The sequence below is a fragment of the Panthera tigris genome, chromosome B1 (genome assembly GCF_018350195.1).
Source record: "Panthera tigris isolate Pti1 chromosome B1, P.tigris_Pti1_mat1.1, whole genome shotgun sequence".
In the NCBI taxonomy this organism is placed as follows: Eukaryota; Metazoa; Chordata; class Mammalia; order Carnivora; family Felidae; genus Panthera; species Panthera tigris.
The window spans coordinates 114,192,439-114,215,832 of NC_056663.1; the positions used below are offsets into that span (position 1 = coordinate 114,192,439).

The 23,394-nt window shown below is 39.6% G+C and overlaps 1 protein-coding gene across 9 annotated transcripts in view; it reads left to right on the plus strand.

The window, feature by feature from the left end:
* Window positions 1-23,394, plus strand: part of LEF1 (lymphoid enhancer binding factor 1) — a 126,405-nt gene that overhangs the window by 70,261 nt on the left and 32,750 nt on the right. For 7 of the 9 annotated variants that reach the window (XR_006216832.1, XM_042984060.1, XM_007080808.3 and 4 more), the window contains exons 4-6: window positions 14,380-14,512; window positions 20,772-20,862; window positions 22,468-22,551. Coding sequence is in view for 8 of the 9 variants with exons in the window: in XM_042984060.1 (XP_042839994.1) it covers window positions 14,380-14,512; window positions 20,772-20,862; window positions 22,468-22,551 (308 nt within the window). In the remaining variant the exon portion in view is untranslated. The remainder of the gene's footprint in view (window positions 1-14,379; window positions 14,513-20,771; window positions 20,863-22,467; window positions 22,552-23,394) is intronic. The other 2 variants (XM_007080811.3, XM_007080810.3) reach the window with 1 other exon arrangement.

The window sequence follows — 23,394 nt, forward strand, 5'->3', positions numbered from 1 at the left end:
TGCCTTGAGTTCATCAGCACGTTCCCCCCAGAAAAGATGCAAAATAAAATTGAGAGAGGAAATTTTCTATTTAAAATAAATGGTACAAAGTAGAATTTATCTTTGCTTTTGTATTTGCAGAAGTATCGTTTTTCACCAGCAGAGAATAGCTATTTTCATCTTTGCTGTTGTAATTTTCCACTAGCTGTAGAATGTTTCTCTTTTATAAGATATAAGTAAAGTTAATGTTTTGGGGGCACCTGGGTGGCTCAGTCAGTTAAGCTTCCAACTTCGGCTCAGGTCATGATCTCGCGGTTTGTGGGTTTGAGCCCCACGTCGGGCTCTGTGCTAACAGCTCGGAGCCTGGAGCCTGCTTCGGATTCTGTCTTTCCCTCTCTCCTTGCCCCTCCCCCGCTTGTTCGTTCTCTCTCTCTCTCTCTCTCTCTCTCTCTCTCTCTCTCAAAAATAAACATTAACAAATTTTTAAAAAGAATCTTTTAGGGGTAGTAGCTCAGTTGGTTAAGCATCCACTCTTGATTTTGGCTCAGGTGACGATCGAGGTTCGTGAGATCTAGCCCCATTGGGCTCTGCACTGACAGCACAAATCCTGCTTGGATTCTCTCTCTCTCCCTCTCTCTCTGCCCCTCCCCTGCTTGTGTTCTCTCTCTCTCTCAAAATAAATAAATAAACTTTAAAAAGAAGAATCTTTTAAAAGCTCTTTACATTTTGCTTCCTCTTTTTACCTCTGAAGCAAACGTTTTCAAGGAGAGTTTTTTGCTCTAGTTTGACTTACTTGGGGGCTTTAAGATGAATCAGAACGTACAAAATTACATAAAACCTAATTTGTATAATCTACTGTATTTGTCATTTAAGTTTTCTGCCTCAACTCATTTCAGGATTTTGTTTTTAAATCCAAAACAAAAGGTTCTTTTTTCTTGACTCATAAAGTATATCCTATGAAGAATGATGTCTGCAGCATCACTTTAACTCAAGATAAGCTGTGGGGTTTTTTTTTCAGGCAGTATACTCTGATATGAGATGGAAAAGATGGTTACACATCAAGGAATGAGTTAATCATTAATTTGTAATGAATCTGAAAATGTGTATTAGGTGTTTTCAAAATGATCCGAGCTGACAAGTTGAAGAAGTTACATATAACTGCAATGCAATAAAATCATTTATTCAGAAGGCTCACTCTAACCTGTAAAAGATACATATCATTTAGTAATTTTTTTCATACATAATATGAAATGTTAGAGTTTAATACTATACTTCTATAAATACTTGGTTTTAAATTTCTTGACTTGGCCCTGAATATGGGGTATTGAAATCTAATGTTTGTTAGCTTCTCCACTAAACTTTTCTGATTTTCAGTTTCCTTATCTGTAAGTTTCCTTTTCCAAAAGGAACTTTTGTCAGTAAATATGCCTACTTTTTTGTTGTTGTTTAAGTCTGTTGGAGTAGAGTAGGCAAAAGGGCAATCTTACCTACAGGTTTTCGAACTATAAAGCAGACCTGCCTGTTAGAAATACTATATAAGTGGGGTGCCTGAGTGGCTCAGTTGGTTAGGCATCTGACTTTGGCTCAAGTCATGATCTCATGGTTCATGAGTCCGAGCCCTGCATCAGGCTCTCTGTGCCGACAGCTCAGACCCTGGAGCCTGCTTCGGATTCTGTCTGTCTGTCTGTCTGTCTCTGCCCCTCCCCTGTTCGTTCTCTCTCTCTCTCTCTTAAAAAGTAAGTAAACATTAAACATTTTTTTTCTTAAAAAGAAGTACAATGTGAGTCACAAATGCAACTCATATATATAATTTTAAATTTTCTAGTAGCCATGTCATGGGTACCTGGGTGGCTCAGTCAGTTGACCATCTGACTTCAGCTTAGGTCATGATCTCATAGCTGGTGAGTTCGAGTCCCATGTCAGGCTCTGTGCTGACAGCTTGGAGCCTGGAGCCTGCTTCAGATTCTGTGTCTCCCTCTCTCTCTCTCTCTCTTAAAAATAAATAAAAACATGTTTTAAAAAATCTAGCAGCCACATCAGAAAAATAAAGAGACAGAGGTAAAATTAATTTTAGTAGTAGCTTTATTTAATGCAGTGTAGCCAAAATGTTACTTCAATGTGTAATCAGTATTAAAAAAGGGATACTAAGATTTTTCCCATTCTTTCTTTCACATTGTTTGAAATTCAGTATGTATTTCACACTTACAACTGTTTTTACAGACTCATTTAAGGGCTCAAAATCCAGTGACTAATGGCTACCACTTTGGGCAGTGCAGCTCTATAGATTAGCTTTAGTGCTTATATTACAGTGTAAATACCACATTTATATACTCATGGAAAATGACTTGAATTTCCTAATAAACTTTAGCTCAATTAGAATTTTTGTGTTAGTAGCGGAACACAAAATAATATATTTGTTGTATTCTTTTTCTTTTGATTTCTGAAAAACTCTAAAGCAAATTTTGTAGAAAAATGAGGATCCCACAGACTTAAATGTTAGTCCTTTCACCTTTTAAAACACCCAGTTTTAAGCAGAGACTATTTTTACACTTATGACACTTAACTAAAATCAGAGATGGCTTGGTGGGACAAAATTTGCACAGAAACTTTCTTATTGTTTTGTAAATGATTCACACCTGATCTTAAAACAAAAATCAGTTTATTTAAACTAAAATAAGGCACATTATTTTCATAGTTACTTAAGTGTGAAAGGTGCCTTTGCAGTATGGAATTATTAGGTTTAGGGCTGTTGCCTTTGTCCCTGTAGAATTGTGCACCATGCCTTTGTAGTGTGACCATGTAAACAGCTCATCCATACTACCCTTCTGGGTAGCTGTGGGACTTTCCTGACCGTGACCCCGTGCAGGCTCCAGCCACCTCCTACCCCAAGAAGAGAGCTGTGGTCATCCAGTTTGTTGGGCCCCAGACGTTCTTCCTGTCCCATTGGACATTCTGAGTGCCACGAAGAGATCTTCTGGCCCTCTGAAACTGGGTGATAGATGCTGCCGTGGTGGCCACGTGAAGACTTCCCTTCCTTTTGGGTCTGCCATCCCTGGGCAGAGCCTTTTTAATCAGCATGTCCCCAGACCAGCACCAAAAGGCCTGATAGAATCTGTTTAGGAATAATGGTTGATGAGGTTCAGAGGAGAATTTCTGGGAATTCACTCACCCCAAAGCAGTGCACTCTGTCTTGTTCTGGAGCTCCTGGAGTTGCCTTATTCTGTCCTTTGCTATCGCCCATTGTCATCACTCAGCCTTGTCACTGGCTGACAGAGGGAAGCGTCGCCTGCTGCCCCTGCTCCAAGCTCTCTGTGACTATCCAAAGAAGGCTCTTGCTCTGACTTCTTGCCCAGCCACACTGACTTGTTTACTTCCGTTATTTCCCAGTGAGCTACACAAATACTACTTTTGACAAGCTGATTAATTTCCAGCTTAATAATATTATTATGCAGTGATTGTTAAAGCTCTTCTGTCTTTGAAAAGGGCAGTGTTTTTTGGGTTTTTTTTTTTAAGTTTTATTTATTTAAGTAACCTCTACACCCAGTATGGAGCTCAAACTCCTGACCCTGAGATCAAGAGTCACATGCTCTTCCTACTGAGCACTCCGTGTACCCTAGGGCAGTAGTTTTTAATCTGTAGTCTTTGTCCTCCCCTATGCATACAGTGCAACCTCCTGCCACAATCCGGTGATGGGTGATTGTGTCTGTGTATAAAAACACTTATACACAGCTTTCTTCACATCTGTGTCTGTGATCCAGAAAATGTTTACGAACCATTGGAATCTTTCTCTACCCCATGTCCTTCCACTGTAAAATTTTATATACGTGTACGCACTCCATAGAACCTGCAGTCATAGAGCTAGTGGTCTGGGCAGGCTCATCTTGTCTCTCCTGTCTCCTTAGAATTCAGTGATCCTTTCTTTCATTAAGGCCTTTTACTTCTGAATTAGCCTAGACACTCTCTGGCCTTACTTGTAATATTTCACCACTAGCACAGTAAATCTCAAACCTGTTTGTTTTGTTCTTTGGTTTGTTTGCTAATCTTGAATAACTGTAGTTGTTTCTCACTATTTTCAAAGGACAATCTTAACATGGACAAAGGGCAATCTTTAACACAAATATTAAAGGCAGGCACTCAGGATTAGGGATGTAGTGGAGGAGGTATGAAATCAGTCAAATAGTAGGATGTTGCAACTTCACATAATTAGAAGTCATTTTCTCTTTTACTCTGATCTTCTCTCAGCTTCCAGCCTCAACCCTAGTCCCTCTATCTAGAGCCTCCAGTGTGGGTCCCCTTTTGGCTCCGAGAATGAATTATTCTTTTTTGTTGCCATTCTTTTTAGCTGTTCACAGTGAAAAGGTCAGCTCTTTGGGATAAGACAACTCAGTATTTGATCCACGTTCAACCATTCACAGGCTAGCCTGTGTGACCTGGGGCAAAACTTAAGTCTTTCTGAGCCTTGGGTTTGTGTCCTCATTTGAAAATGGGGAAATAAACTTGAGCACAGGTATAAAAGCATAGCTTATAGTTCCTAGAATATAGTAAATACTCAGTGAATGTCTCTTCCTTCGTCTTTCTCACTCATGCATCCGGGTTTTAGCTGTTGCAACCTGTACTTTCTCTCTTTTTAATGATCTTTCTTTGATTCATTTCATTTCTACCATGTTTATTTCATACAGCATTCAGTGCATTATTAGTGACTAATAAATGGTAAGACAATTATGACTCGCTAGTCACCCTATAGGGTCAGATTATTAAAGTAAAATAAAGCTTAAGGTTGGACATAACCTTGTCATAGAAGAGTTGCACTTAAATATAAGATGATAGGCCAAAATCGGACATGTTGATGTTGGAGAGAAAAACCAAATATTTTTTAAAATTTCTTCAAAATAAATGTATTTGGACCCTCAACTCTGTTTAGTGATTGTCCTTCTCCATTCCTAAAGCCATGACCCTGTAGTTAATGTAGGCCTTTCCTTGCATGTAGTTCTCCCCAATTTCCCTGATATTAGGAAGAGGGAAGGGGAAGATGTGCTAACCCTAACCCTTGTCTCTTCCCTGCTGAACTGCAACACCTGTCAATTCTGATACATGTGAGTAACATACTCTTGACATTGGCCCCTGGATAAAAAAAGAAAAGAGGAGAAAAACACAAAACTTAACTGAACCTCGGAACATTATTGTGTAATCAGAATAACTAAAACACCAAATAATGTTTGTGAAGACACTTCATTTTTATCTGCTAAAGATTAAATTGGTAATAATGTTTTGTAAACAAGAGAAACAATGAGGTTACATGGGTTATCTTTGTCTTAACGGATGATATAGGTCTGGCAGCACCCTGAGCTTATCATAGTTGTCTCTCCCCTCTCCTTCTCTCCCACTGTCCCTGTTGACTTGAGGGAAAAGAGATTAGGAGGTAAGCTTGAAGCGATCACATGAGCCCTTAAAAAGCCAAAAGGTTTCTCCACTGCATAGAAGAGGAAGTCAGAGATTCAAAACAAGAAACATTTGATGCACCATTGCTGGCTTTAAAATGGAGGGCATACATTGTTAGGGAATGTGAGTGGTCCCCACCTGACAGCTAGCAAGGGAATGGGGACAGCCACAAGGAACTGAAGTCTATTGAACACGGAAATGATCTTGCAGAACCTCCAGACAGGAATTCAGCCCAGCCAATACCCTGTGATTCCCTGAGCAGAGAACCCAGTCATACCATGCTGGAATTCTTCCCCATGGAAACCATGAGATAATGAATCGTTATATATCATCAAGCTACTAATAAATTTGTGGTAATTTTTTATGCGGCAGTAGAACATGCAAGGATTAATCCCTGTTTGAAATGTGGAGGTGCAAATTCTTTCTTGAAAGGGGTTGACTTCTTAGTGTTGAAATGCCTCATTCAGACAATTAGAAGTATAAGAAATAGGTATTGACTGGCTGAGCTTTGCCAGGACTTGCACTAGATGCTGGGGATAAGTCACCACGGTATGACCTCTAGTGAGAAAAAACAGATACACAAATAGTAACAGTACAGTATAATAAATACATGAAGAGTCCGGTCCAAGGGGCTGGAAGTGCAGTGCAGATGATGAGTGTGACTGAGGGAGTTGAAGAAGGCTTCTTAGCATCAAAGGGTACAAATCTGTATTCCCAGCTACTGTAAATCAACAATCCCTTTGACGAAAATAATTCAAAATTGATGAAAGAGCACAAGTCTGGCGTTCTGTACTGACTTGAATTAAAGGAGTCAAAGGAATTTAAAAATTTTTAAACGTCATTTAAAAGGATGTGGCATATATTATTTTTGTTTGTTTGCCTTCCACATTTCTCTTGATTCGGTACATTCAGAATCCTAGCAAACAAGAGGGGTGAAAAAACGAGAGCTTAGTATATCATGGAAACATTCCCTATTATAATCCATGAGTCATTTTCTCTCTGAATTCAACTTAACTGACATAATACTCTTCACTTTATTACCATTGATCGTCGACAATCCACTCTTTCTGTAGTACAAGTCCGAGTGCTATAGGCAGCATTCTCAAAGTGTAGTCTGCGGAGCCTTGGGGCTCCCTGAGATAGTGGGTCCATAAAGTCATTATCCTCATGATAGCACTAGCACATTATTTGTCTTTTCCATCGTGTTGACGTGTTGACGTTTGCACTGATGGTGCAGGAGCAGTGGTGGGTGTTAGCTCCAAATAGTACCAGTAATAGCACAAGTAATTCAAATTATTGAATTCTGTACCACAGCACTCTCCCAAGAAAAAAATTGCCACTGTCACCTAGGATGAAGCAGCAAAAATTAACTAATTTTACTAAATCTTGACCCTCGAATGCATATCTGACAAACTATGGTTCTTCCAGCTTTGGTACTTGGCAGATATTTTCTCACAAATGAGCAAAGTGGGTCTCTCTCTAGTGAAAACAATCGACAGCATTTGTTGCCAGTGGTAAAAATGTGAGCTTTCAAGCAAAAGTTAGAATTTTAGAAAATTTGTATCCATTACTGTGGGCCACATAGCTTCCCAAACCCTTAAAGGTTTCTGATGAGAGCAGTGGTGATATTAATGCGATTTTTATATTGTGTAATGAAATGTTTCAACTCAGTCAACCCGTATTTGCCAAATGACCAATGGGTAATGTTACAAAATCATGCAGGGTTAAATTTAAATAAAATGCAAGATAGATCAGTGGATTTTAATGTAAGGTAGGAAAAGTATCTAGGTATGGTTTTTGATTCTACATTGCAGATGGCCTTTCAGAAACTACCACTTGTCAAGTTTTAGTATAGTATCAAAGAAGTTCCAGAATAATCTCAAAAACTACGAAAATAATACCGCTCTTTCAACAACACATCTGTGCGAGGTCAGGTTTTCTTCATACGCTTCAACCAAAATAACATATCAAGATGGAAATTTGAGTGCAAAAGCAGTTAAGAGAATCCAGTTGTCATCAATAAACCAGATGTTAAAGAGATTTGCAAAAAAATGTAAAACAATGCCACCCGTGTATTTTTGTTTATAAAACAGTCACTTTTCAGAAGAATACTTTTTGTTAACATGCAACAAACATAAGTTTGTCATTTTAAAATGAATTAATATTTAAAAATTTTTCATTTTAATTTCTAATGTGATAAGTGTTTGTAGATAAACCCACACAAACAAAAGCTCAACAGGATCCTCAGTGAATTTTAAGAGTGTTAAGTGCCCTGAGAGAAAAAAGGTTTGAGAACTACTGTAAGAGATTTTTCATTTATTTTATTTTATTTTTTATTTATTATTATTTTTTTCTTATTAAAGATAATTTATTGTTGAATTAGTTTCCATACAACACTCAGTGCTCATCCCAACAGGTGCCCTCCTCAATGCCCATCACCCATGTAAGAGATTTTTCAAATGAATGGGCTAAAATTGTATTATCTATTAAATTACAGTCTAAAAAGGGAAACAAAGCAAGCACATAGCAAACTTATGTGTACACGAATGCTACAGCAGATCTAAGCCAGTCTAAATTCTAAAATATACCATGTCTTAGCGATGAGCAATTTAAACATTTGGGAGTCGGAGTAATTCATTTAATCGGCCTCTTTTTCCTTTCTTCTTTCCTTTATCCATTCCATAAATATTTATTGAGCATATATTATGTGAATTATTCATTAATCCATGCCTTAATTCTATGAGGTATCATTCGACCCACTTTGTATATGAGGAAACAGATTCTGAACAATTAAGTGAATTACCTAAGTGTAGTGCCCAAGTGAATATGAATGTTTGGGATGTGAATTCTCTGCCTCCACTGCCCATGTACTTGAATATTAAACTATATTATTGCTCATCTCTTCCACTTGGAAGCCAGAGAATGCTAGGACTGTCCGCTTTTGGTTCCCTGGGATACAAGCTGCGGACTTCAGAGTCACCAACCGGGGTTCCAGTCCTGAGGTTAACATCCTGTGTGATCTTGTACAAGTTCCTTACCCTCACAGAACCTTGGTTTTCTTCCCGGTAAAACAAAAATCATAACACTTAACTTAGGGGTGATTCCAAGACGAAATGATATAATATATAGAAATCACCACTATCTGGAGAACTAGGAAAATAGTAGCTGCAGACCTGCTGGTGACACCATTATTCTCCACGTGGGTGGTTGTTACCTGTCCAGATGCTTCGTTGCAGGCCACACTCATCTGGCAGGGTAGTTTGCAACCGAGATGGAGAGAGAAGCCGAGGAGCAAGCCGTGTGGAACAAGAAGAGCAGGGACTTGGGTGTCAAACTAATGCCAGCACAAGTCCTTTCTCAGCTAATTATTGCTTAACTCTGTGTCTGAAAGAACTCTGCCTTCCCCTCTATAAACATAGAGATGAAACTGCCCACTTATGTGGATGAGTGCCAGAGAATATACAGACATGGCCGTAATGACTAGCACTTAACTGGGTGTCTAATCCGTATTAATTCCTTCCCCTACGACACGTTCCTTCCGCTCTTTGGAAAACATTCTGGGTGTCCAATAGAGAGACCGTCCCTTTGCCACCAGACTCGGGCTCAAGAATATTTGTCCTGCGAACCTTAGAACTTACCAGTTCCTGCTCAGGAAGTCTTCAGAGCCCAGGCCCTAACTGTTACCTTAAAAAGCTGCTGCATCACAGCCAGCAGTGGTCTTAGATTTGAAAGCCACATCAGACAGAAATCAGGTGTTTAGCTTTGGTGGAGCTTAGGAGATTTCCAGTGCAAAAAGTGTTACTTTTGAGGTCTAGTCGATGCAAGAAAACCATTGTATCCTTCCTTTTGGAGTAAATTAAATCTGCTCCTCTGTGGGAAAGCTTGAGAAGCTCAGCTTCTCAGAAGAGGAGGGGAAGACACAATATAAAATTACATGGCTTCTGTTCCACGAGGACCAGATTTCTTGAGTTTAATAAAAAGTAAAATCGCACCATAAAAATTGAGGCCAGATGAAATGCCTCATCTTAGTAAGTTGGTGGAATGTTAATATTCTCTGGATTTGGTTATTACCAGCAGGATCGTTGATAAAATGCACAGCCAATTGAAATGGAACTCAAGGCCTTTATGCACAGCCAGGTCTTGCACTGTGGGTTTAGTTGAAATCTGGGGATGTGCAGAATGGGGACAAGCTACTAGACCAGCAGGTTTCTCCCCCAATTCCTGCTCTTACCAGCAGGCCCACGGCTTTAGCCAGGAGGGCGCTGAACCACTTTTTAGTCCTTCCCAGAACCACATCCTCAGAGGCTGACAACATTCATGGCAGCTTGAGTTACTGCCAGCGGTGAGTGGGTCATTTCTGGGAACGCTGCTTTGGGGGTGGCTCTCAGGATCCCTAAGTGGCACCCACTTCGTGTCCACAGGAGGTGTGGGTTTTATTGGCTATGATGCCAAAGAGGTCCTTACCTGCAAGGACCAGCCTGGGTGGCAGCCAAGCTAGCTTCCTTGGAATGTTTTCCAGTCCTGGAGAGAAAGGCGCCAGTTGAGTCTCTGCAGCTCTGACCACTTCTCCTGAGGTGCCTCTTTGTCTGGTGTGATTCCTGTGCCTGGGACAGAGACCACACAGTCATTTCATCTATGTCACATACTGTCAGGTATGGCCCAGATGGTCAACTCAGTGTCCAAGATTTTATGAACTTGGCTCTTCGGGGAGGCTGCATTGTGTGGTGGTAATGAACGTGGCCCCTAGAGCCAGACTTGCTGCATTTGAACCTAGCTTTGCCACTTATTAGCTCTGTCCCCTTGGAAAGTTCCTTGACTTCACTATGCTTCAGTTTCCTCACCTGTAAAAGAAGGATAATAATAGTACCTGCTTTAAAGGTACTATAAAATGCTTAGCACACAGTAAGCACTTGTGTCAGTTGCATAATAATTATTATGCACTAGGTAGGTAGCATGGCCTGATAGTTTTCCAAGCTTGGGAAAAGACTGCAGGCTTCCTACTGATAGCTATGTGTGGGTGCGGAGTGTAGGTGAGAGAGTTGTCTTCTAGAGTCTCCCCACGCCCCTTATATTTTCTTTCCCTTTTCTGGTACCTTCTCTTAACATCTTCCTTACCTGTCTTCTGTTCACCAGCCTGAGATTAAAGAATATGTAGTTGGAAGGTCAGAGTCTGTGTCCTCGGTCAGCCACTTACTGCCATGTGAGCCTAGACAAGTTTCTGAACTTCTCTGAGCAGCAGTGGAAGATTCAGGATGTCTCAAGGTCGCCAGGTTATCTCATAAAGATGGGATTAATAGTGGGTGCTGTTACCCCGGGATAATGAAACAAAGGACACACATTGAAAATACCTGGTGATTTTCCACTGGAAACTAAGACTTTACCTGTGAATGTACCTATGTACCAATGAATGTACCTGTGAATGCGCTTGACTGTACCTACGAATGAAAAAAGAGTCAATGTGATTTTTACCTTTCATCTCTACCTTACAGGGAGATGTGTAGTGGGGAAAAGCACCAGAGTGGGAGTCGGGAGACCTGGGTTCTGTTCAGTGAGGTCCTGGGTACACAGTACCCAGTATAGAGTGGGAGCCGGGAAGATGGTGTTTCTCTACTACTTGATTCCACTGTATGTAGTGACCCAGGGGTTTCCATTCCCTTTTTATGCATTACGACCCTGTATCACTGCAGTTGTGTAGTGAGCAAGGCTATATTATAGAAGTGCTGACAGTAGTCGTGGCTTGATCATCCATTTCCTGGGGCCTCTATTTCTCAGCTTCTTGTCTTAGAAAGTACGAATCTTAAAATGAAATTTTGGTTTCTTACAGCTTTAACATGATATGAAGGCATATAATTAGATACACACTGGCTTTCCTATCACCCAGTTCCTTTTCTTCATAGTACTTGCTGCTATCTTTTTTGTTTTGGTTTTGTTTTGTTTTTTTACGTATTTTTTCTTTGTCTCCAATACTCCCACCCCACTCCCAGGCCCCTACCTAGAAAGGAAGCTGAGTAAGAATAGGGACCTTGTCTCTTTTGACCTTCAGTGCTAGAAGAGCGCTTGGCACATTTTAGGTGTTTAACTAATATACACATATGCCCTCATATACAGGTATAACCGCGCATTATAATATAGTTACATAAAATTGTCCTTTTGACTAGCTAGTCAAATGGTTGTTCCTCCCCTATTCCCCACCACAACATACACCACACTGGTATTTGGAGATTAGAGGACTAGAATTAAGAATGGTCATATTGTCTGTCTTCAAACTTAAACAGAGTACCACTGCCTGGGTTCTTGCCTTGTGTGTACATACAGTGTCAGAGAACAAGAACTCCTATCAGAGGAAGCCCACAGTTTAGGGCTGTGGACACATGATCAAGCTGGTGATGTCTAGCATAGGGGTTGGATCCGTTTATATACATAGTGGAGGTGGTCGGCAGGAGGCAAAATACAAACCTCAGAATTGTGCTCACACATATTATTGAGATTTCATATTGCTTTTATTATTTGGCCACAAAAATGGACATAATCCTTGTTGGCTTTAACACACCTACTAGTACTGCTTTCACTATCCATCTTGCAAAATATAAGACAAGGCCAGAGCTTAAATTAAAATCCTCAGCTTCTTATCTTCTTCCCACAGGAAAGCAAATCTGTGTTGAAAACCGTAAAATTAAGAGGAGAGCAAGGATAGCATAATTTAGCAAAAATTCATGGCACCAGATTCTGAGCTATATGACTGGAGGGATAGGTCAGACATTAAGAAGATGCTGCCTGCTAATGCAGGTTCCTTAAGGTGGTGCTCTGGAAATAAGAAAGGCATGCAAAATATATATATTTCCAGAAGATTTCTGCAATGCTTACTCTTTATAAGCACTCCAAGAAAATACCTTTGTAGATTGCTTGGCAATTATGCTTCTTATGAGACTTTTGAAATGAGACTCAAAGCAGTTTAGTGGAGTTGAAATGTATTCATTTTAGCATTTGAGTGTTGAGATTTTTGTTTCCATTTTAAAAAGGGTTTGTAATGATATCCTTCTATCCCCACCCCCACCCCACCTCCTGTAGCATTCTAAATTCCTTGTATTTAAGAAGCTCATTCTGTGTATTTGGCAAACTGCATCATTAACACTTGAAAAGCATTGAAACATTTTTTTAACATTTCACACATTTATATGCATAGATGTCTGTGCTGAGGTATATAGAGAAAAGGCATGGGGCTTTGATAATGGTGCTCTATTTAATAAATGCCCAGGGCTATACGAGCTGTGCAAGTTCTGCCATTAGACAGGAGCTGATCATACAGGGAAAATCTAGTATGGAAATTATGTCATTGTCTAAAAAAGGGTGATTTTTCCCCCCCTTTTTTTTTTAATAAGTTTTTTTGGGTGGAGGTTGTAATGATAGGGTATAGAAAATTAGTATTACTAGCTGTAAAGAGAATTAAGTGTTACTAGGATAATTGTTCCTAATTTTCCTGAGGGTAGTCCTTCCCGTTGGAGCCACATACTTTTTATATCTAATTTGTAAAACAAACAAAAACACCAAATTTAAAATTAGTGTGTATGTCAGCAAGTGTGTTATAGGGCTCTCAACCATTCAACATGGACCCACATTTTAAGCAGTTTATACTGTGCAGTTGTCAGGTAGTTCCTCAATATATGTTTTTTTAATACAGATATTTGCTTCTGGGGAAACAGATTTCACATGTATTTTAGTTTATAGCACAGTAAAAATCTCACTGATTCAAACTGGTAAAGACCTGTCTGAACTAGTTACTTAGTGAATATTCAAAATTCATTGTATTTTATTTCCCTTAAATCACAAGTTACTTATTACTGTAGTGTTTGTAAAAATTGAGATCTTCCTGGGACTGCTGTAATTAATGGATAAGTTTAAAACCAGAAACATATTTTGCATGTATATAATTGCATCGAGTTTACTTTCTTTTTTCAAGGGCAGGGGGAGGCAGTGTAGAGTTTATCAAAAACAATCTCCCTAATCAGGTTAAACTGCCTGAGTCTTATTTACATTACTTGCTTAGTAAGCACTTCCTTTGGTGGTGGGGGGATTAAACTTAAAACAAATAAAGAGATCCCAGATTTCAAATTGATACAGCCCAAAAAATAACCTGAATCTTTAAAAATATTATTATGTAATTTTAGACTTCCAAATTCAATAATAAAATTTATTTTTAAGCTAATATAAGACATATAAAATGTTAACAATTTAAAGTGTTCTTTCAGCCCACATTTCCCGTTATGCAGTTAAACTCAAGATTAGAAATTCCCTTTTATCAGTCAAAACTTGTAGAAACTAGAGAACCTGAAGACGAACCGAGTAGTGCTAAAGCATAATGAATGGATAGTCATATTTGATTGACAAAGCTATAAGACATGAAAAAAAATGTTGTAATGTGGTTCTGTAAGATGTACAAACTATAGACTTACAAATTATATACACTAAGGGGATATCAGTACAGAAAATTTATATTGATTGGGTTGTTTAAAAATTTGACCTTCAAATTCGTAGTATTTATTTGTTTACTGAACAGTTTTTTGAGTGCCTTTTTATTGCAGACATATGTAATGAATAAAAAAGAGTTTATAAAACGTTTGTGACTTTTGCTCCAGTAACTCCGGGTTGAACAGTTGAACATAACCTGAGGAGATAATCCAGAAGGTCATAAATATGTATGCACAGAAATTTATGTAATACGAAATAATAATCAACCTAAGTCTCATAGGTGCTGATTGAATAACTGATAGTATATGATACCCATATACTTGAGTATTTAACATGGAAAAATTCTGAAGGTGTAATGAGTACAGCAGATGAGTTCAATTTTTCAGGTCTAGAGATGATTCTTGGGTTGTGCTAATGCCCAGTTACTGCTATTTTGTGACTGTTTCTTTGGGAGAGGTGTTCCTATTAACTGTTGACCTTGTGGTTACTTTGCAGTCAAATAAGGTGCCTGTGGTGCAGCCATCACACGCGGTCCATCCTCTCACCCCCCTTATCACGTACAGCGACGAGCACTTTTCTCCAGGATCACACCCCTCACACCTCCCTTCAGATGTCAACTCCAAACAAGGTGAGAGCCCCTGCCTTCCTGGGTCTTTCTCGATAAGTGAGGAGCCACATCTCATCAGACCGAGTGCCTGTACAGGTGCCTTTGCTGTATGTCACTGGGTGGATCAAAATACATTTGTTTGGCAGGAGTTTTTTTAAAAGATTTGTTGTTACTACTTTTATTTTTCAGGATTAAAAAACAGAAGAAGAAAAACATAAAAGGATTATTTTCAAAGTGACAGCTTTGAAAATCTAGAATCCACCATATAAACCAATATATTGTACAGATATACTAAAAATTCAGTGCTTGGTGCCCCCTACAGTATTCATTTATTGCAGTTGTAGGTGTTGATGGTAGTGTTAGAAAAATGTTAGAAAACAGACAACATAGGAGATTTTTACTTTGAATGTTCTCTTTTTCATCCTTTTGTGATTTCTTTTGGTTTTAGTCCTTATTATGTTTTATCCTCTTTTTGTTATTTACCAGCACCAACTTAGATATTAATAATAATTAAAGTATAAAACCATCTCTGTTAAAGTCAAAGTAACATGAATCCTGTTTTGCCTCTCTACATTATTACCCAGTTCTGCTTCTATGTTGTTTATAGAAGAACACATCGCATAAGAAGTTTGAAAAATCAAAATGCCCAGGTTTTTTTTTTTAAATTTTTTATATTTGTTTATTTTTGAGAGAGAGACTGAGCACCAGTGGGGGAAGGGCAAGGAGAGAGGGAGACACAAAATCTGAAGCAGGCTCCAGGCTCTGATCTGTCAGCACAGAGCCCAATGTGGGGCTCGAACTCATGATCATGACCTGAGCCAAAGTCAGACGCTCAACCAGCTGAGCCACCCAGGCACTCTCAGAATTCCTAGTTTCTAACCTGGTGGGTGTGGGTATGAGTTGGTTGCAGGACTTAGAGCTCAGGTTCTGCAGGCCTTCTGGTCCATTCTGCTTAGAGCATACGTCGAAGATGAATTTGTTTGCCTCTCCTCTTTCCATGTACATACACACTTGGACCTCAACAGGATCTTTAGAAATTCAAAATAAAAGATCCTATAAAACTGTGTGAAAACAGAGAATGTAAAGATGTAAAATCTGCCATCACCGGCATTTCACCCTTTTTTCCAGCCTTATCTTTGAACTATAGTGGACAAGAAAAGTTAGTAAGTGTAGAAAAAGAGTGGAGTTCAGAGGCTGGGTGTTTTTTCCACTACTGTGAACTCTTGTAGGTTACATCCTCAATGCCTTGATTCCCATCCATTGTTAAAACTGCTTATTTGAGGACTTAGTCACTGTCAGACTTTGGCTTGAGTGGAGCTTTGTACCCTTTACCTAGGAAATGTAAGAATCGCCTATGCGGATGTTTCCGGGTTTGCCTTGGTTTTATTCCTCATTTCCAGTCCTTCCTCTACTTCCTTTTATCAAGGACCTCCAAGGAATAAGAAACATCAAGACAGGTCTGAGGATGTATGGTGAGATGGGTATTTTAGGAAGAAGGTGGAGTTTGAGAGGGAAGATCAAGAGTGTGACCTTGGTCATGGTGGTGATTTTAGGTGCCTTATAGACATCTGGAGGGAGAGAGAAGGTAGGTAATTTATAGGTCACTATCTCGGAGTGATATCTGTGCTAGAGATGCATATCTGGGAGCCATGAAGCTATAAATGACAGTTAAAGATAGATATAAAAGCCTCAAACAAGCTATTGGCTCAAAGAATCCAATAGTGTGATTTATTTGGTTTTTAACTATTTATTTAACAACTACATGGTGCTTCCTATGTCCTAGGCCCTATTCTAATCACTTTCAAACACACTTATTTAAAAAAAATAACACATTATGGTTCAGAAGTTTTTTCTTCCAAGAATCCTAGGACAGTTCTATTTTTTAAAAAGACAAATTTATGACTGGCTACCAGTTACATTTGTATTTTGTTTCCATCTCTTCTACTGCCCTACCTTGTTTTGTCTTAATAATTGTAATTTATATCATTGCTTTAAAAAAAATTTTTTTTTAAACAAACTCTCCAGAACTAGATAAAGAACAAGTGGGCATGATCAGAAAATTGCATTTTCTCTGAAGTTCTTATTTTGTCCCCCAAATTTGTGATTTTTGCATTCTACTCTGTATACAGTGTTTTGTTTTTTTTTTTCTTAATATAAAGTTTTTTGTTTGTTTGTTTGTTTTGCTACTTTTTTGTGAGCAAAGAGTTTATATACCTTGTCACCATTTCTCTCTGGGGATATGTAACTTTGGTTTAAAAAGAACTAATTTACATGATTTGGGGTTTGTATCATTCCACTTGGTCACATTCATCACCAAAAAATAAGTAAAAAGCTCACTAGGTCTCTTGCTTTTATTCTCTTTGTCTTCTACTGCCAGTCTTTTTAGTTATATCATGTAGCTAAATTAGTTAGAACATGGTGGTACTGAGGCCAGAGTTGCTAATTTCAAAACTATTGGGAGGCTGGTTAGTTTTATTTAAAAAATACTAATAATAAATAAAAAAGTATGTCCATGCTTTAACCATAGATAGAACTATCCAATAAACATATACTGTAGCAGAACTCATTCTCATTTGTAGGAAAATAACTTTAGGTTCGTTTCACAGTAGGAAACACATTCAGTTTTACCTTTCTCTCACCGTGTTGGTGTGGGGTATGTGTGTGCGTATAGGTTGTAGGTGTGGGAGAGGGAAAGGAAGCTGATACCAGTCATTTTCTTCTCATTATGTCTTACGAAAATGTTGGAAAGAAAGAGCTTTTAGGAAATATTGGCTTTACATATCTGTCTTTGTATTACCCATTGTATCCTTGTAAGTAACCACACTCACATAGCACTTAACACTGTGTTCCAAGCATTTTTCTGTTTTACGTATATTCATGCATTTATTCCTCACAACAACCCCTATTCCATCTTTATACTGATTTTATTTTTTTTAAGTTTATTTCTTTTGAGAGAGAGAGAACACGCGTGCATGAGCCGCGGCAGGGCGGAGAGGGGGAGAAAGGATCCCAAGCAGCCTCCACGCTATAAGCCCAGAGCCCAATTTGGGGCCTGATCGTACGAACCATGAGCTCATGATGACCTGACCCGAAATCAAGAGTCAGATGCCCAACCAACTGAGCTACCCAGGCATCTCTATACTGATTTTAAAGAACAATAACAATTAAATAGCTTCCTCAAAGATAAGTAGCTAGTGAGTGGCATAATTGATGATCCAGGGGCACCTGGGTGGCTCAGTCAGTTAAGCATCTGACTTTGGCTCCGGTCATGATCTCATGGTTCATGGGTTCAAGCCCTGCATTGAGCTCCACACTAACAGCATGGAGCCTGCCTGGGATTCTCTCTCTCACTCTCCCACTGCCCCTCCGCTACTTGTGCTTTCTCTCTCTCGCTCAAAAGAAATAAACTTAAAAAAAAAAAAGGAATTAATAGATCCATATGAGTTTGATTCCAGAATCATTTCATCTGTAATTGTTAGAGTTACTTACAAAAGCTTAAAAATCCTTAAGGCTAAGGGCGCCTGGGTGGCTCACTCTGTTAAGTAGCTGACTTCGGCTCAGTTCATGATCTGGTAGTGTCTGGGTTCGAGGCCAGAGTTGGGTTCTGCTCTGATGGCTCAGAACCTGGAGACTGCTTCAGATTCTGTGTCTCCCTCTCTCTCTGCCCCTCCCCTGCTCACACTCCGTCTCTCTCTCTCTCTCTCTCTCTCTCTCTCTCTCTCTCTCTCTCTCTCTCTGTCTCTCTCTCAAAAATAAACATTAAAAAGAAAATCATTAAGGCTATGCTGTGTATAGCCTCCTTCACATAGTATTTAGTAAATATTAGTTAAATGAATGATGTGAAATGTGTCTTCAGTAGCATAGCAGTTGGTGGAGATCCACTTCTAGGATCTTAACATGACAATAGGCTGTGTAGAAAACACAGATCCATTTTCTGTTCATGTAATGGCCTAAGCCACACCGTGTGCTTGTTGGTATAATGGTTGGCAAAATTGTTGGTAATATTGACGAATGAAGAACGGGTCTGTTTAAACACTACTAGTTCATTTGTTCAGTCATTCAAAAGTATTTATTGAGAACCTCCTCTGGAGACCACCATAGTTTGGAACATAGATTGGTAAAACATGGTCTCTTTTTTCCAAGCAGTATATAAGCTCACACGGAAAAATCATTGGCACAAACTAACTATAAAACAAAATGAAGACCATCTTAAGTACCCTGTTACAAGTACAAATAAAACATTATAGATTCCAACAAGGAAGAAAGATATCTCAGAGCTATAGACATTAGAAGGAGGGGTATTTGAAGTATGAGTGGAAACAGTCAAACTAAATACCCAGCATAGGAACTAGCATGTAGCAAGTGCTAAGTAAATGGTGGTTTCCCCCTTTCTCCTTGGAGCAGTAAAACCAAATCAACCTAGTTTGTATTGTGTTCGTTTGCATCACTCCTGCTACTACAGAATCACTGATGCAGCATTCTAAGTGTGCCTGGAACGTGGATGAGAGCGGAGAGCAGGGTTTAGGCTTGTCTGCTTAGATGTGTGATGACATCAGCAAGTTACGCATGGCTGTGTCCCAGGGGTAAAAGTCCAGGACAATACATATTTTGTAGGTACCTTAACCGGATGCCTAAACAGTCACTTAATCATCCCACACCTTGGTTTCCCCATTTGCAAAACAAAGGATTAAAGCGGACAGTTCTGATAGTCTGTAACCTCTAGTCATGATTTTCAAGCTCAAATTTCCACAAAGGTTCCAGAGCTCTTGTGAGTTAGTCTGATTTTTCTTTTTAAACTGAGCAGTCCCGCTGCAGACCCTAATATTTGGGGAGGTTTCTGGATCTCGGGGGTGGGGGGCAGCATGTTGGAGAAACTCCCCAGTGAATCCGATGTCACGAATCATCACTGTAGGCTCCCTTAGATTCACCCCACTGCCTGAACTTCCTCAGGCCCAAGAAAAAAAAAATCCCAGAGTATGAAATTTGGGGTCCGCTGTGACCCATAGCAGTGGTATTTCTAGCCAAAAAGGGGGGAGGGATTTGAGACAATCTTTTAAAAACAGCAAAAATGAGATAATCTCATGTAAGCTGTTGAGGGATTAAAAACCTTCTTCCTACTTGCTTCCTATGAGAGTTGAGAAATAGTTTATCCTAACTTCAGAGTCAAATTAACATCCACTTTGAAGGCAACACTTAAGTCATTCCCATATGTTCAAGACCTTAAATATCTTTTAAGACCCAAATGAAACTCATAGGCATTTTAAACAGTAAAAACAGAATAATTAAAGAGCATCTTTCATGTGCTCACCTAATTTCACATGTTGGTCTGAACATAACCGTTGAATGCATATCTGGGTATTAAATGTGGAAACGTGTGCTTATATATGGAAGTGGGCTTTGTAGGCCAGATGAACTATATAAAGAAACTTTTGTGGCTTTTTTCCTAATCAGAATCACTTTCCCCAAAATGCACCGAATCTTAGGTTTTTATGTTTTGCATTTTTATGCATGTGTCCCTTCTTTTCTACACCCAAGGTAGAATCTAAACAGATGTCATTTGGGACTGGGATTAGGTATAATCTTTAGGTGGTTTTTACAGTTATAGGGCAGTGTACCCCAGGGACTGTGAGCTCAAGAAACAATTTGGTGGCATTCTCATTTTCTGTGGAATACAACTAATCCAGAACAGCTTGACCTTGGAGCCCAGAGGACTCAACTTGATGAAGAGCTTAGTTGGAGCTGAAGTGGCAGAGACCAAATGAATCATATCAAGTGTGACCATTATGGGGCTGAAGATGATTCCTAATTAATCTTTGATCCTCCGAGGTATCACATTTCCCAAATCTATGTGTCCGTAAGGGAGCCAATGGAAATATGAAAGTGGCAATTTACCTAATCCTTGAGCGTCATGGCAGGCCATCTACTTAGGAAGGCTGTCATTTTCCATTCTACACAAAAACAATTGTCTACCATTTTCGTAACCAAAGTGAAATAATGAGGGCAAACTAAAAAATTTAAAAATCTCATTATGGTCACACAGAGCATACTTACTCTTTCAAGAGTTCCTCAGGATGTCCTATCTTAAGACGTGATTTCTCACATTTTGAAATCTTGAGAAAAGCTAACAAACAGACTTCAATTAAATGCATCCGGTAAACATTGTTTGGTGCTAGACCTTAAGTATTAATGGCATAAAGTACTTTATTGCTTTTCTGTTATCCTTATAGTCAAATGTTCTGTGAATCTGAAAACTCTACTCCTTCATTGTTCTTTTGAACAGGCATGTCCAGACATCCTCCAGCTCCTGAGATCCCTACCTTTTATCCTCTGTCTCCAGGTGGTGTTGGACAGATTACCCCACCTCTTGGCTGGTAAGATCCTTCCTGCAACCTTCAGTCAGGCATTTGAACACAAGTTTTTCTTTCCATTCATGGAAATTAGCTTTATGAATGATAACACTTGCAGAGTTGAAGAAATTTCACATCAACAAGCAAGGTGCTAACTTTATTTCATTTCAATTTGAAAGATTGAAAAACATACAGACTTTGAAATGGATTGAATGCCTTTGCTAATATGTGTAGAAAATGACTATGTAGCATTTGCTTTGAAGCTTATAGGTTTATGGATTCAATTTGTGGCTTTGGGCACTTGCTATGCCTGTACAGAGTGCTCAGTGTGGTTTTTCTTGTCTAGTTTTTTATGAACAACTTATTTTTGAAACAAACTTAGACACATTGAACATCAGTCTTTGCTTATAAAATGAGCAGGTGAAGTAAATGACAAATAACTAGAAATTCAAAACTACAAAACCATCGTTTGAATGTTAATAAAGTAAGCACCAGTTTGAGTTCAGACAAGTGAAAAACTGATGTTTGGACTTTCTTTTTTCAGAATGCAAACACTTTCTGTTTTCTTGTTTATGTCTAAAAAAATTCTTACTGCTGTTTTCAAAAATTTTTAAATTATAAAGGTAAAGGAGAGGAAATATATTTTTGGAAGAAAGGCTTAGTGTAGCCTATTTTTATCATCTTACTATTAGCACACAGCTTCCCCCCACCCTTTCTTCATTTATCCTCTCCCCACTGCTCTCTCCACAGAAACACTGCGCCAGCTTTAGGAAATGGACCCTCTCCTTTCTTGATCTGGTCCTCTTTCCCCAGGGCCCCCTATCCTTGCCCCAGTCTCCCTACCTTGACACCCTTATGTTCTCTTCTTTGGGAAGAAGGTGTCATCCTGCCATGGAAATTCCAGCTGTCTGTCTGTCTGTCTGTCCCTATTTAGCACTAAATCTCTCAGTCAATAACTGTTTAACTGATTATGCATACACCTTCAAACCTACATCAATTACTCTGTCTGAACTTACTACTTAGGGGCAATAATCCTGTGCTGAGTGGTAGCTCGAAATACAGATGGTGTAAATGAGAAATGTGAGATGTGGGAAAAAACAAGAGAGATGGAATTCTCACAGTGGAGAGGGAATGATTCCAATTAATTGATCTTTTATTTCTTGAGTGTAGCATGAGTATACGAAAGTGTAGGGAGAGTGTAATTGCTTTTAAAATATTTATTCATTTTTATATCAATTTCATTCCCTTCCCTCGTTCCTTCCCTGAAGTTCTCAAAACTCTGAAAGGAGTACTCCCCATTCTCACAGTTCCGTTACACTCCGTAAACATTTGTTACATGCCTGTTTTGTTCAGAGCATCAGTGGGGCTGGGAGAGAGAAAGGGGTGAAGGGTAATTCATGGGCTGGTTTGTTTTTAAAGTTGAGGGTGGGAGCTCTTCAGGGTAAATGATGCTTTGATCAGGTGGAGGTTAAGAAGGGAAGCCATTGGATAACTGAAGAAATGCCGTGGTCTGTAATACCCCAACACAGTTCTTTTGAAGCCCTCCCTCTTCTCCCCTCATCAAACTCTTATTGCTGGTTGGTAACTCGTGTTTTGTCATTGATGGGTTCCTTTCTTCTGTGACCTCAGGCAAGGTCAGCCTGTATATCCCATCACGGGAGGATTCAGGCAACCCTACCCATCCTCACTGTCAGTCGACACTTCCATGTCCAGGTAGGTGGAGGCGGAAACTGGGCCCAGGACAAGTTGCTCTTCCTGCGCTTGCATTGTGTGCGCCTCTGCTTGCCTCTCGGTTGGCTAGGAGGGTGCATACCTCAGCCACGTGTCTGTCTGTGCAGTGTGCCTGGCTCCCACACTAGATGTCGCAGAGACTCCTGGGTAGGAGCCAAACGCTGCACCCCACCAGCACAGCCACACCCCTCAGGGAGATGGACTCGGCCACACCACACTGTGCGTCCCAAAGAATTTACTGCCTCCTGACTGTGGGATGTGAAATGTCCTGAAAGCCGACATTATAAGAAGAGCTTGTTTGATTCAAAATATTCCGGGAGTGGGGGAAGGGGGAAGGATAAAGACTGGTTTGGTCTGAGTTCTGTAATTTGCTTTCTTGGAGGAAAGTTGTAGCAGCTTAATGCGACAGTGTTTGAAAATGCCCAGGTAGTCTAGAGCCTTCCTGGACCAAGGCTGTCAGAAGAGAATGAATGGCGCTTATGAGCTGTCAGGCCATCCGGGGTGTGTGTCCTAGTGTGTGAATCAGGCCCTGTGTGGACATGTTAGTTCAAGCGAAGCTCTGTGAGATCTGCCATGCCACACTGCTCTGTGTAATGCTTCTGCTTCTGGAGAGGATGGCGTCTGTGCCCTGTGCTTGATGTACACACACACTTGTTGTGCACCATCTGTGTGTTCACTGTGGCTTGTCCAGGGGAGCTAGCCGTACTGGGCTGGAAGTCAAACTGTTGGGCTGCTAACTGGTCGTGAATCTTTACTTACATAGGTATGAACTTCGCAAGTTCTGGGGTGGATTTCAGCTTTTTAAAAAAATCATTATTCCAAGTT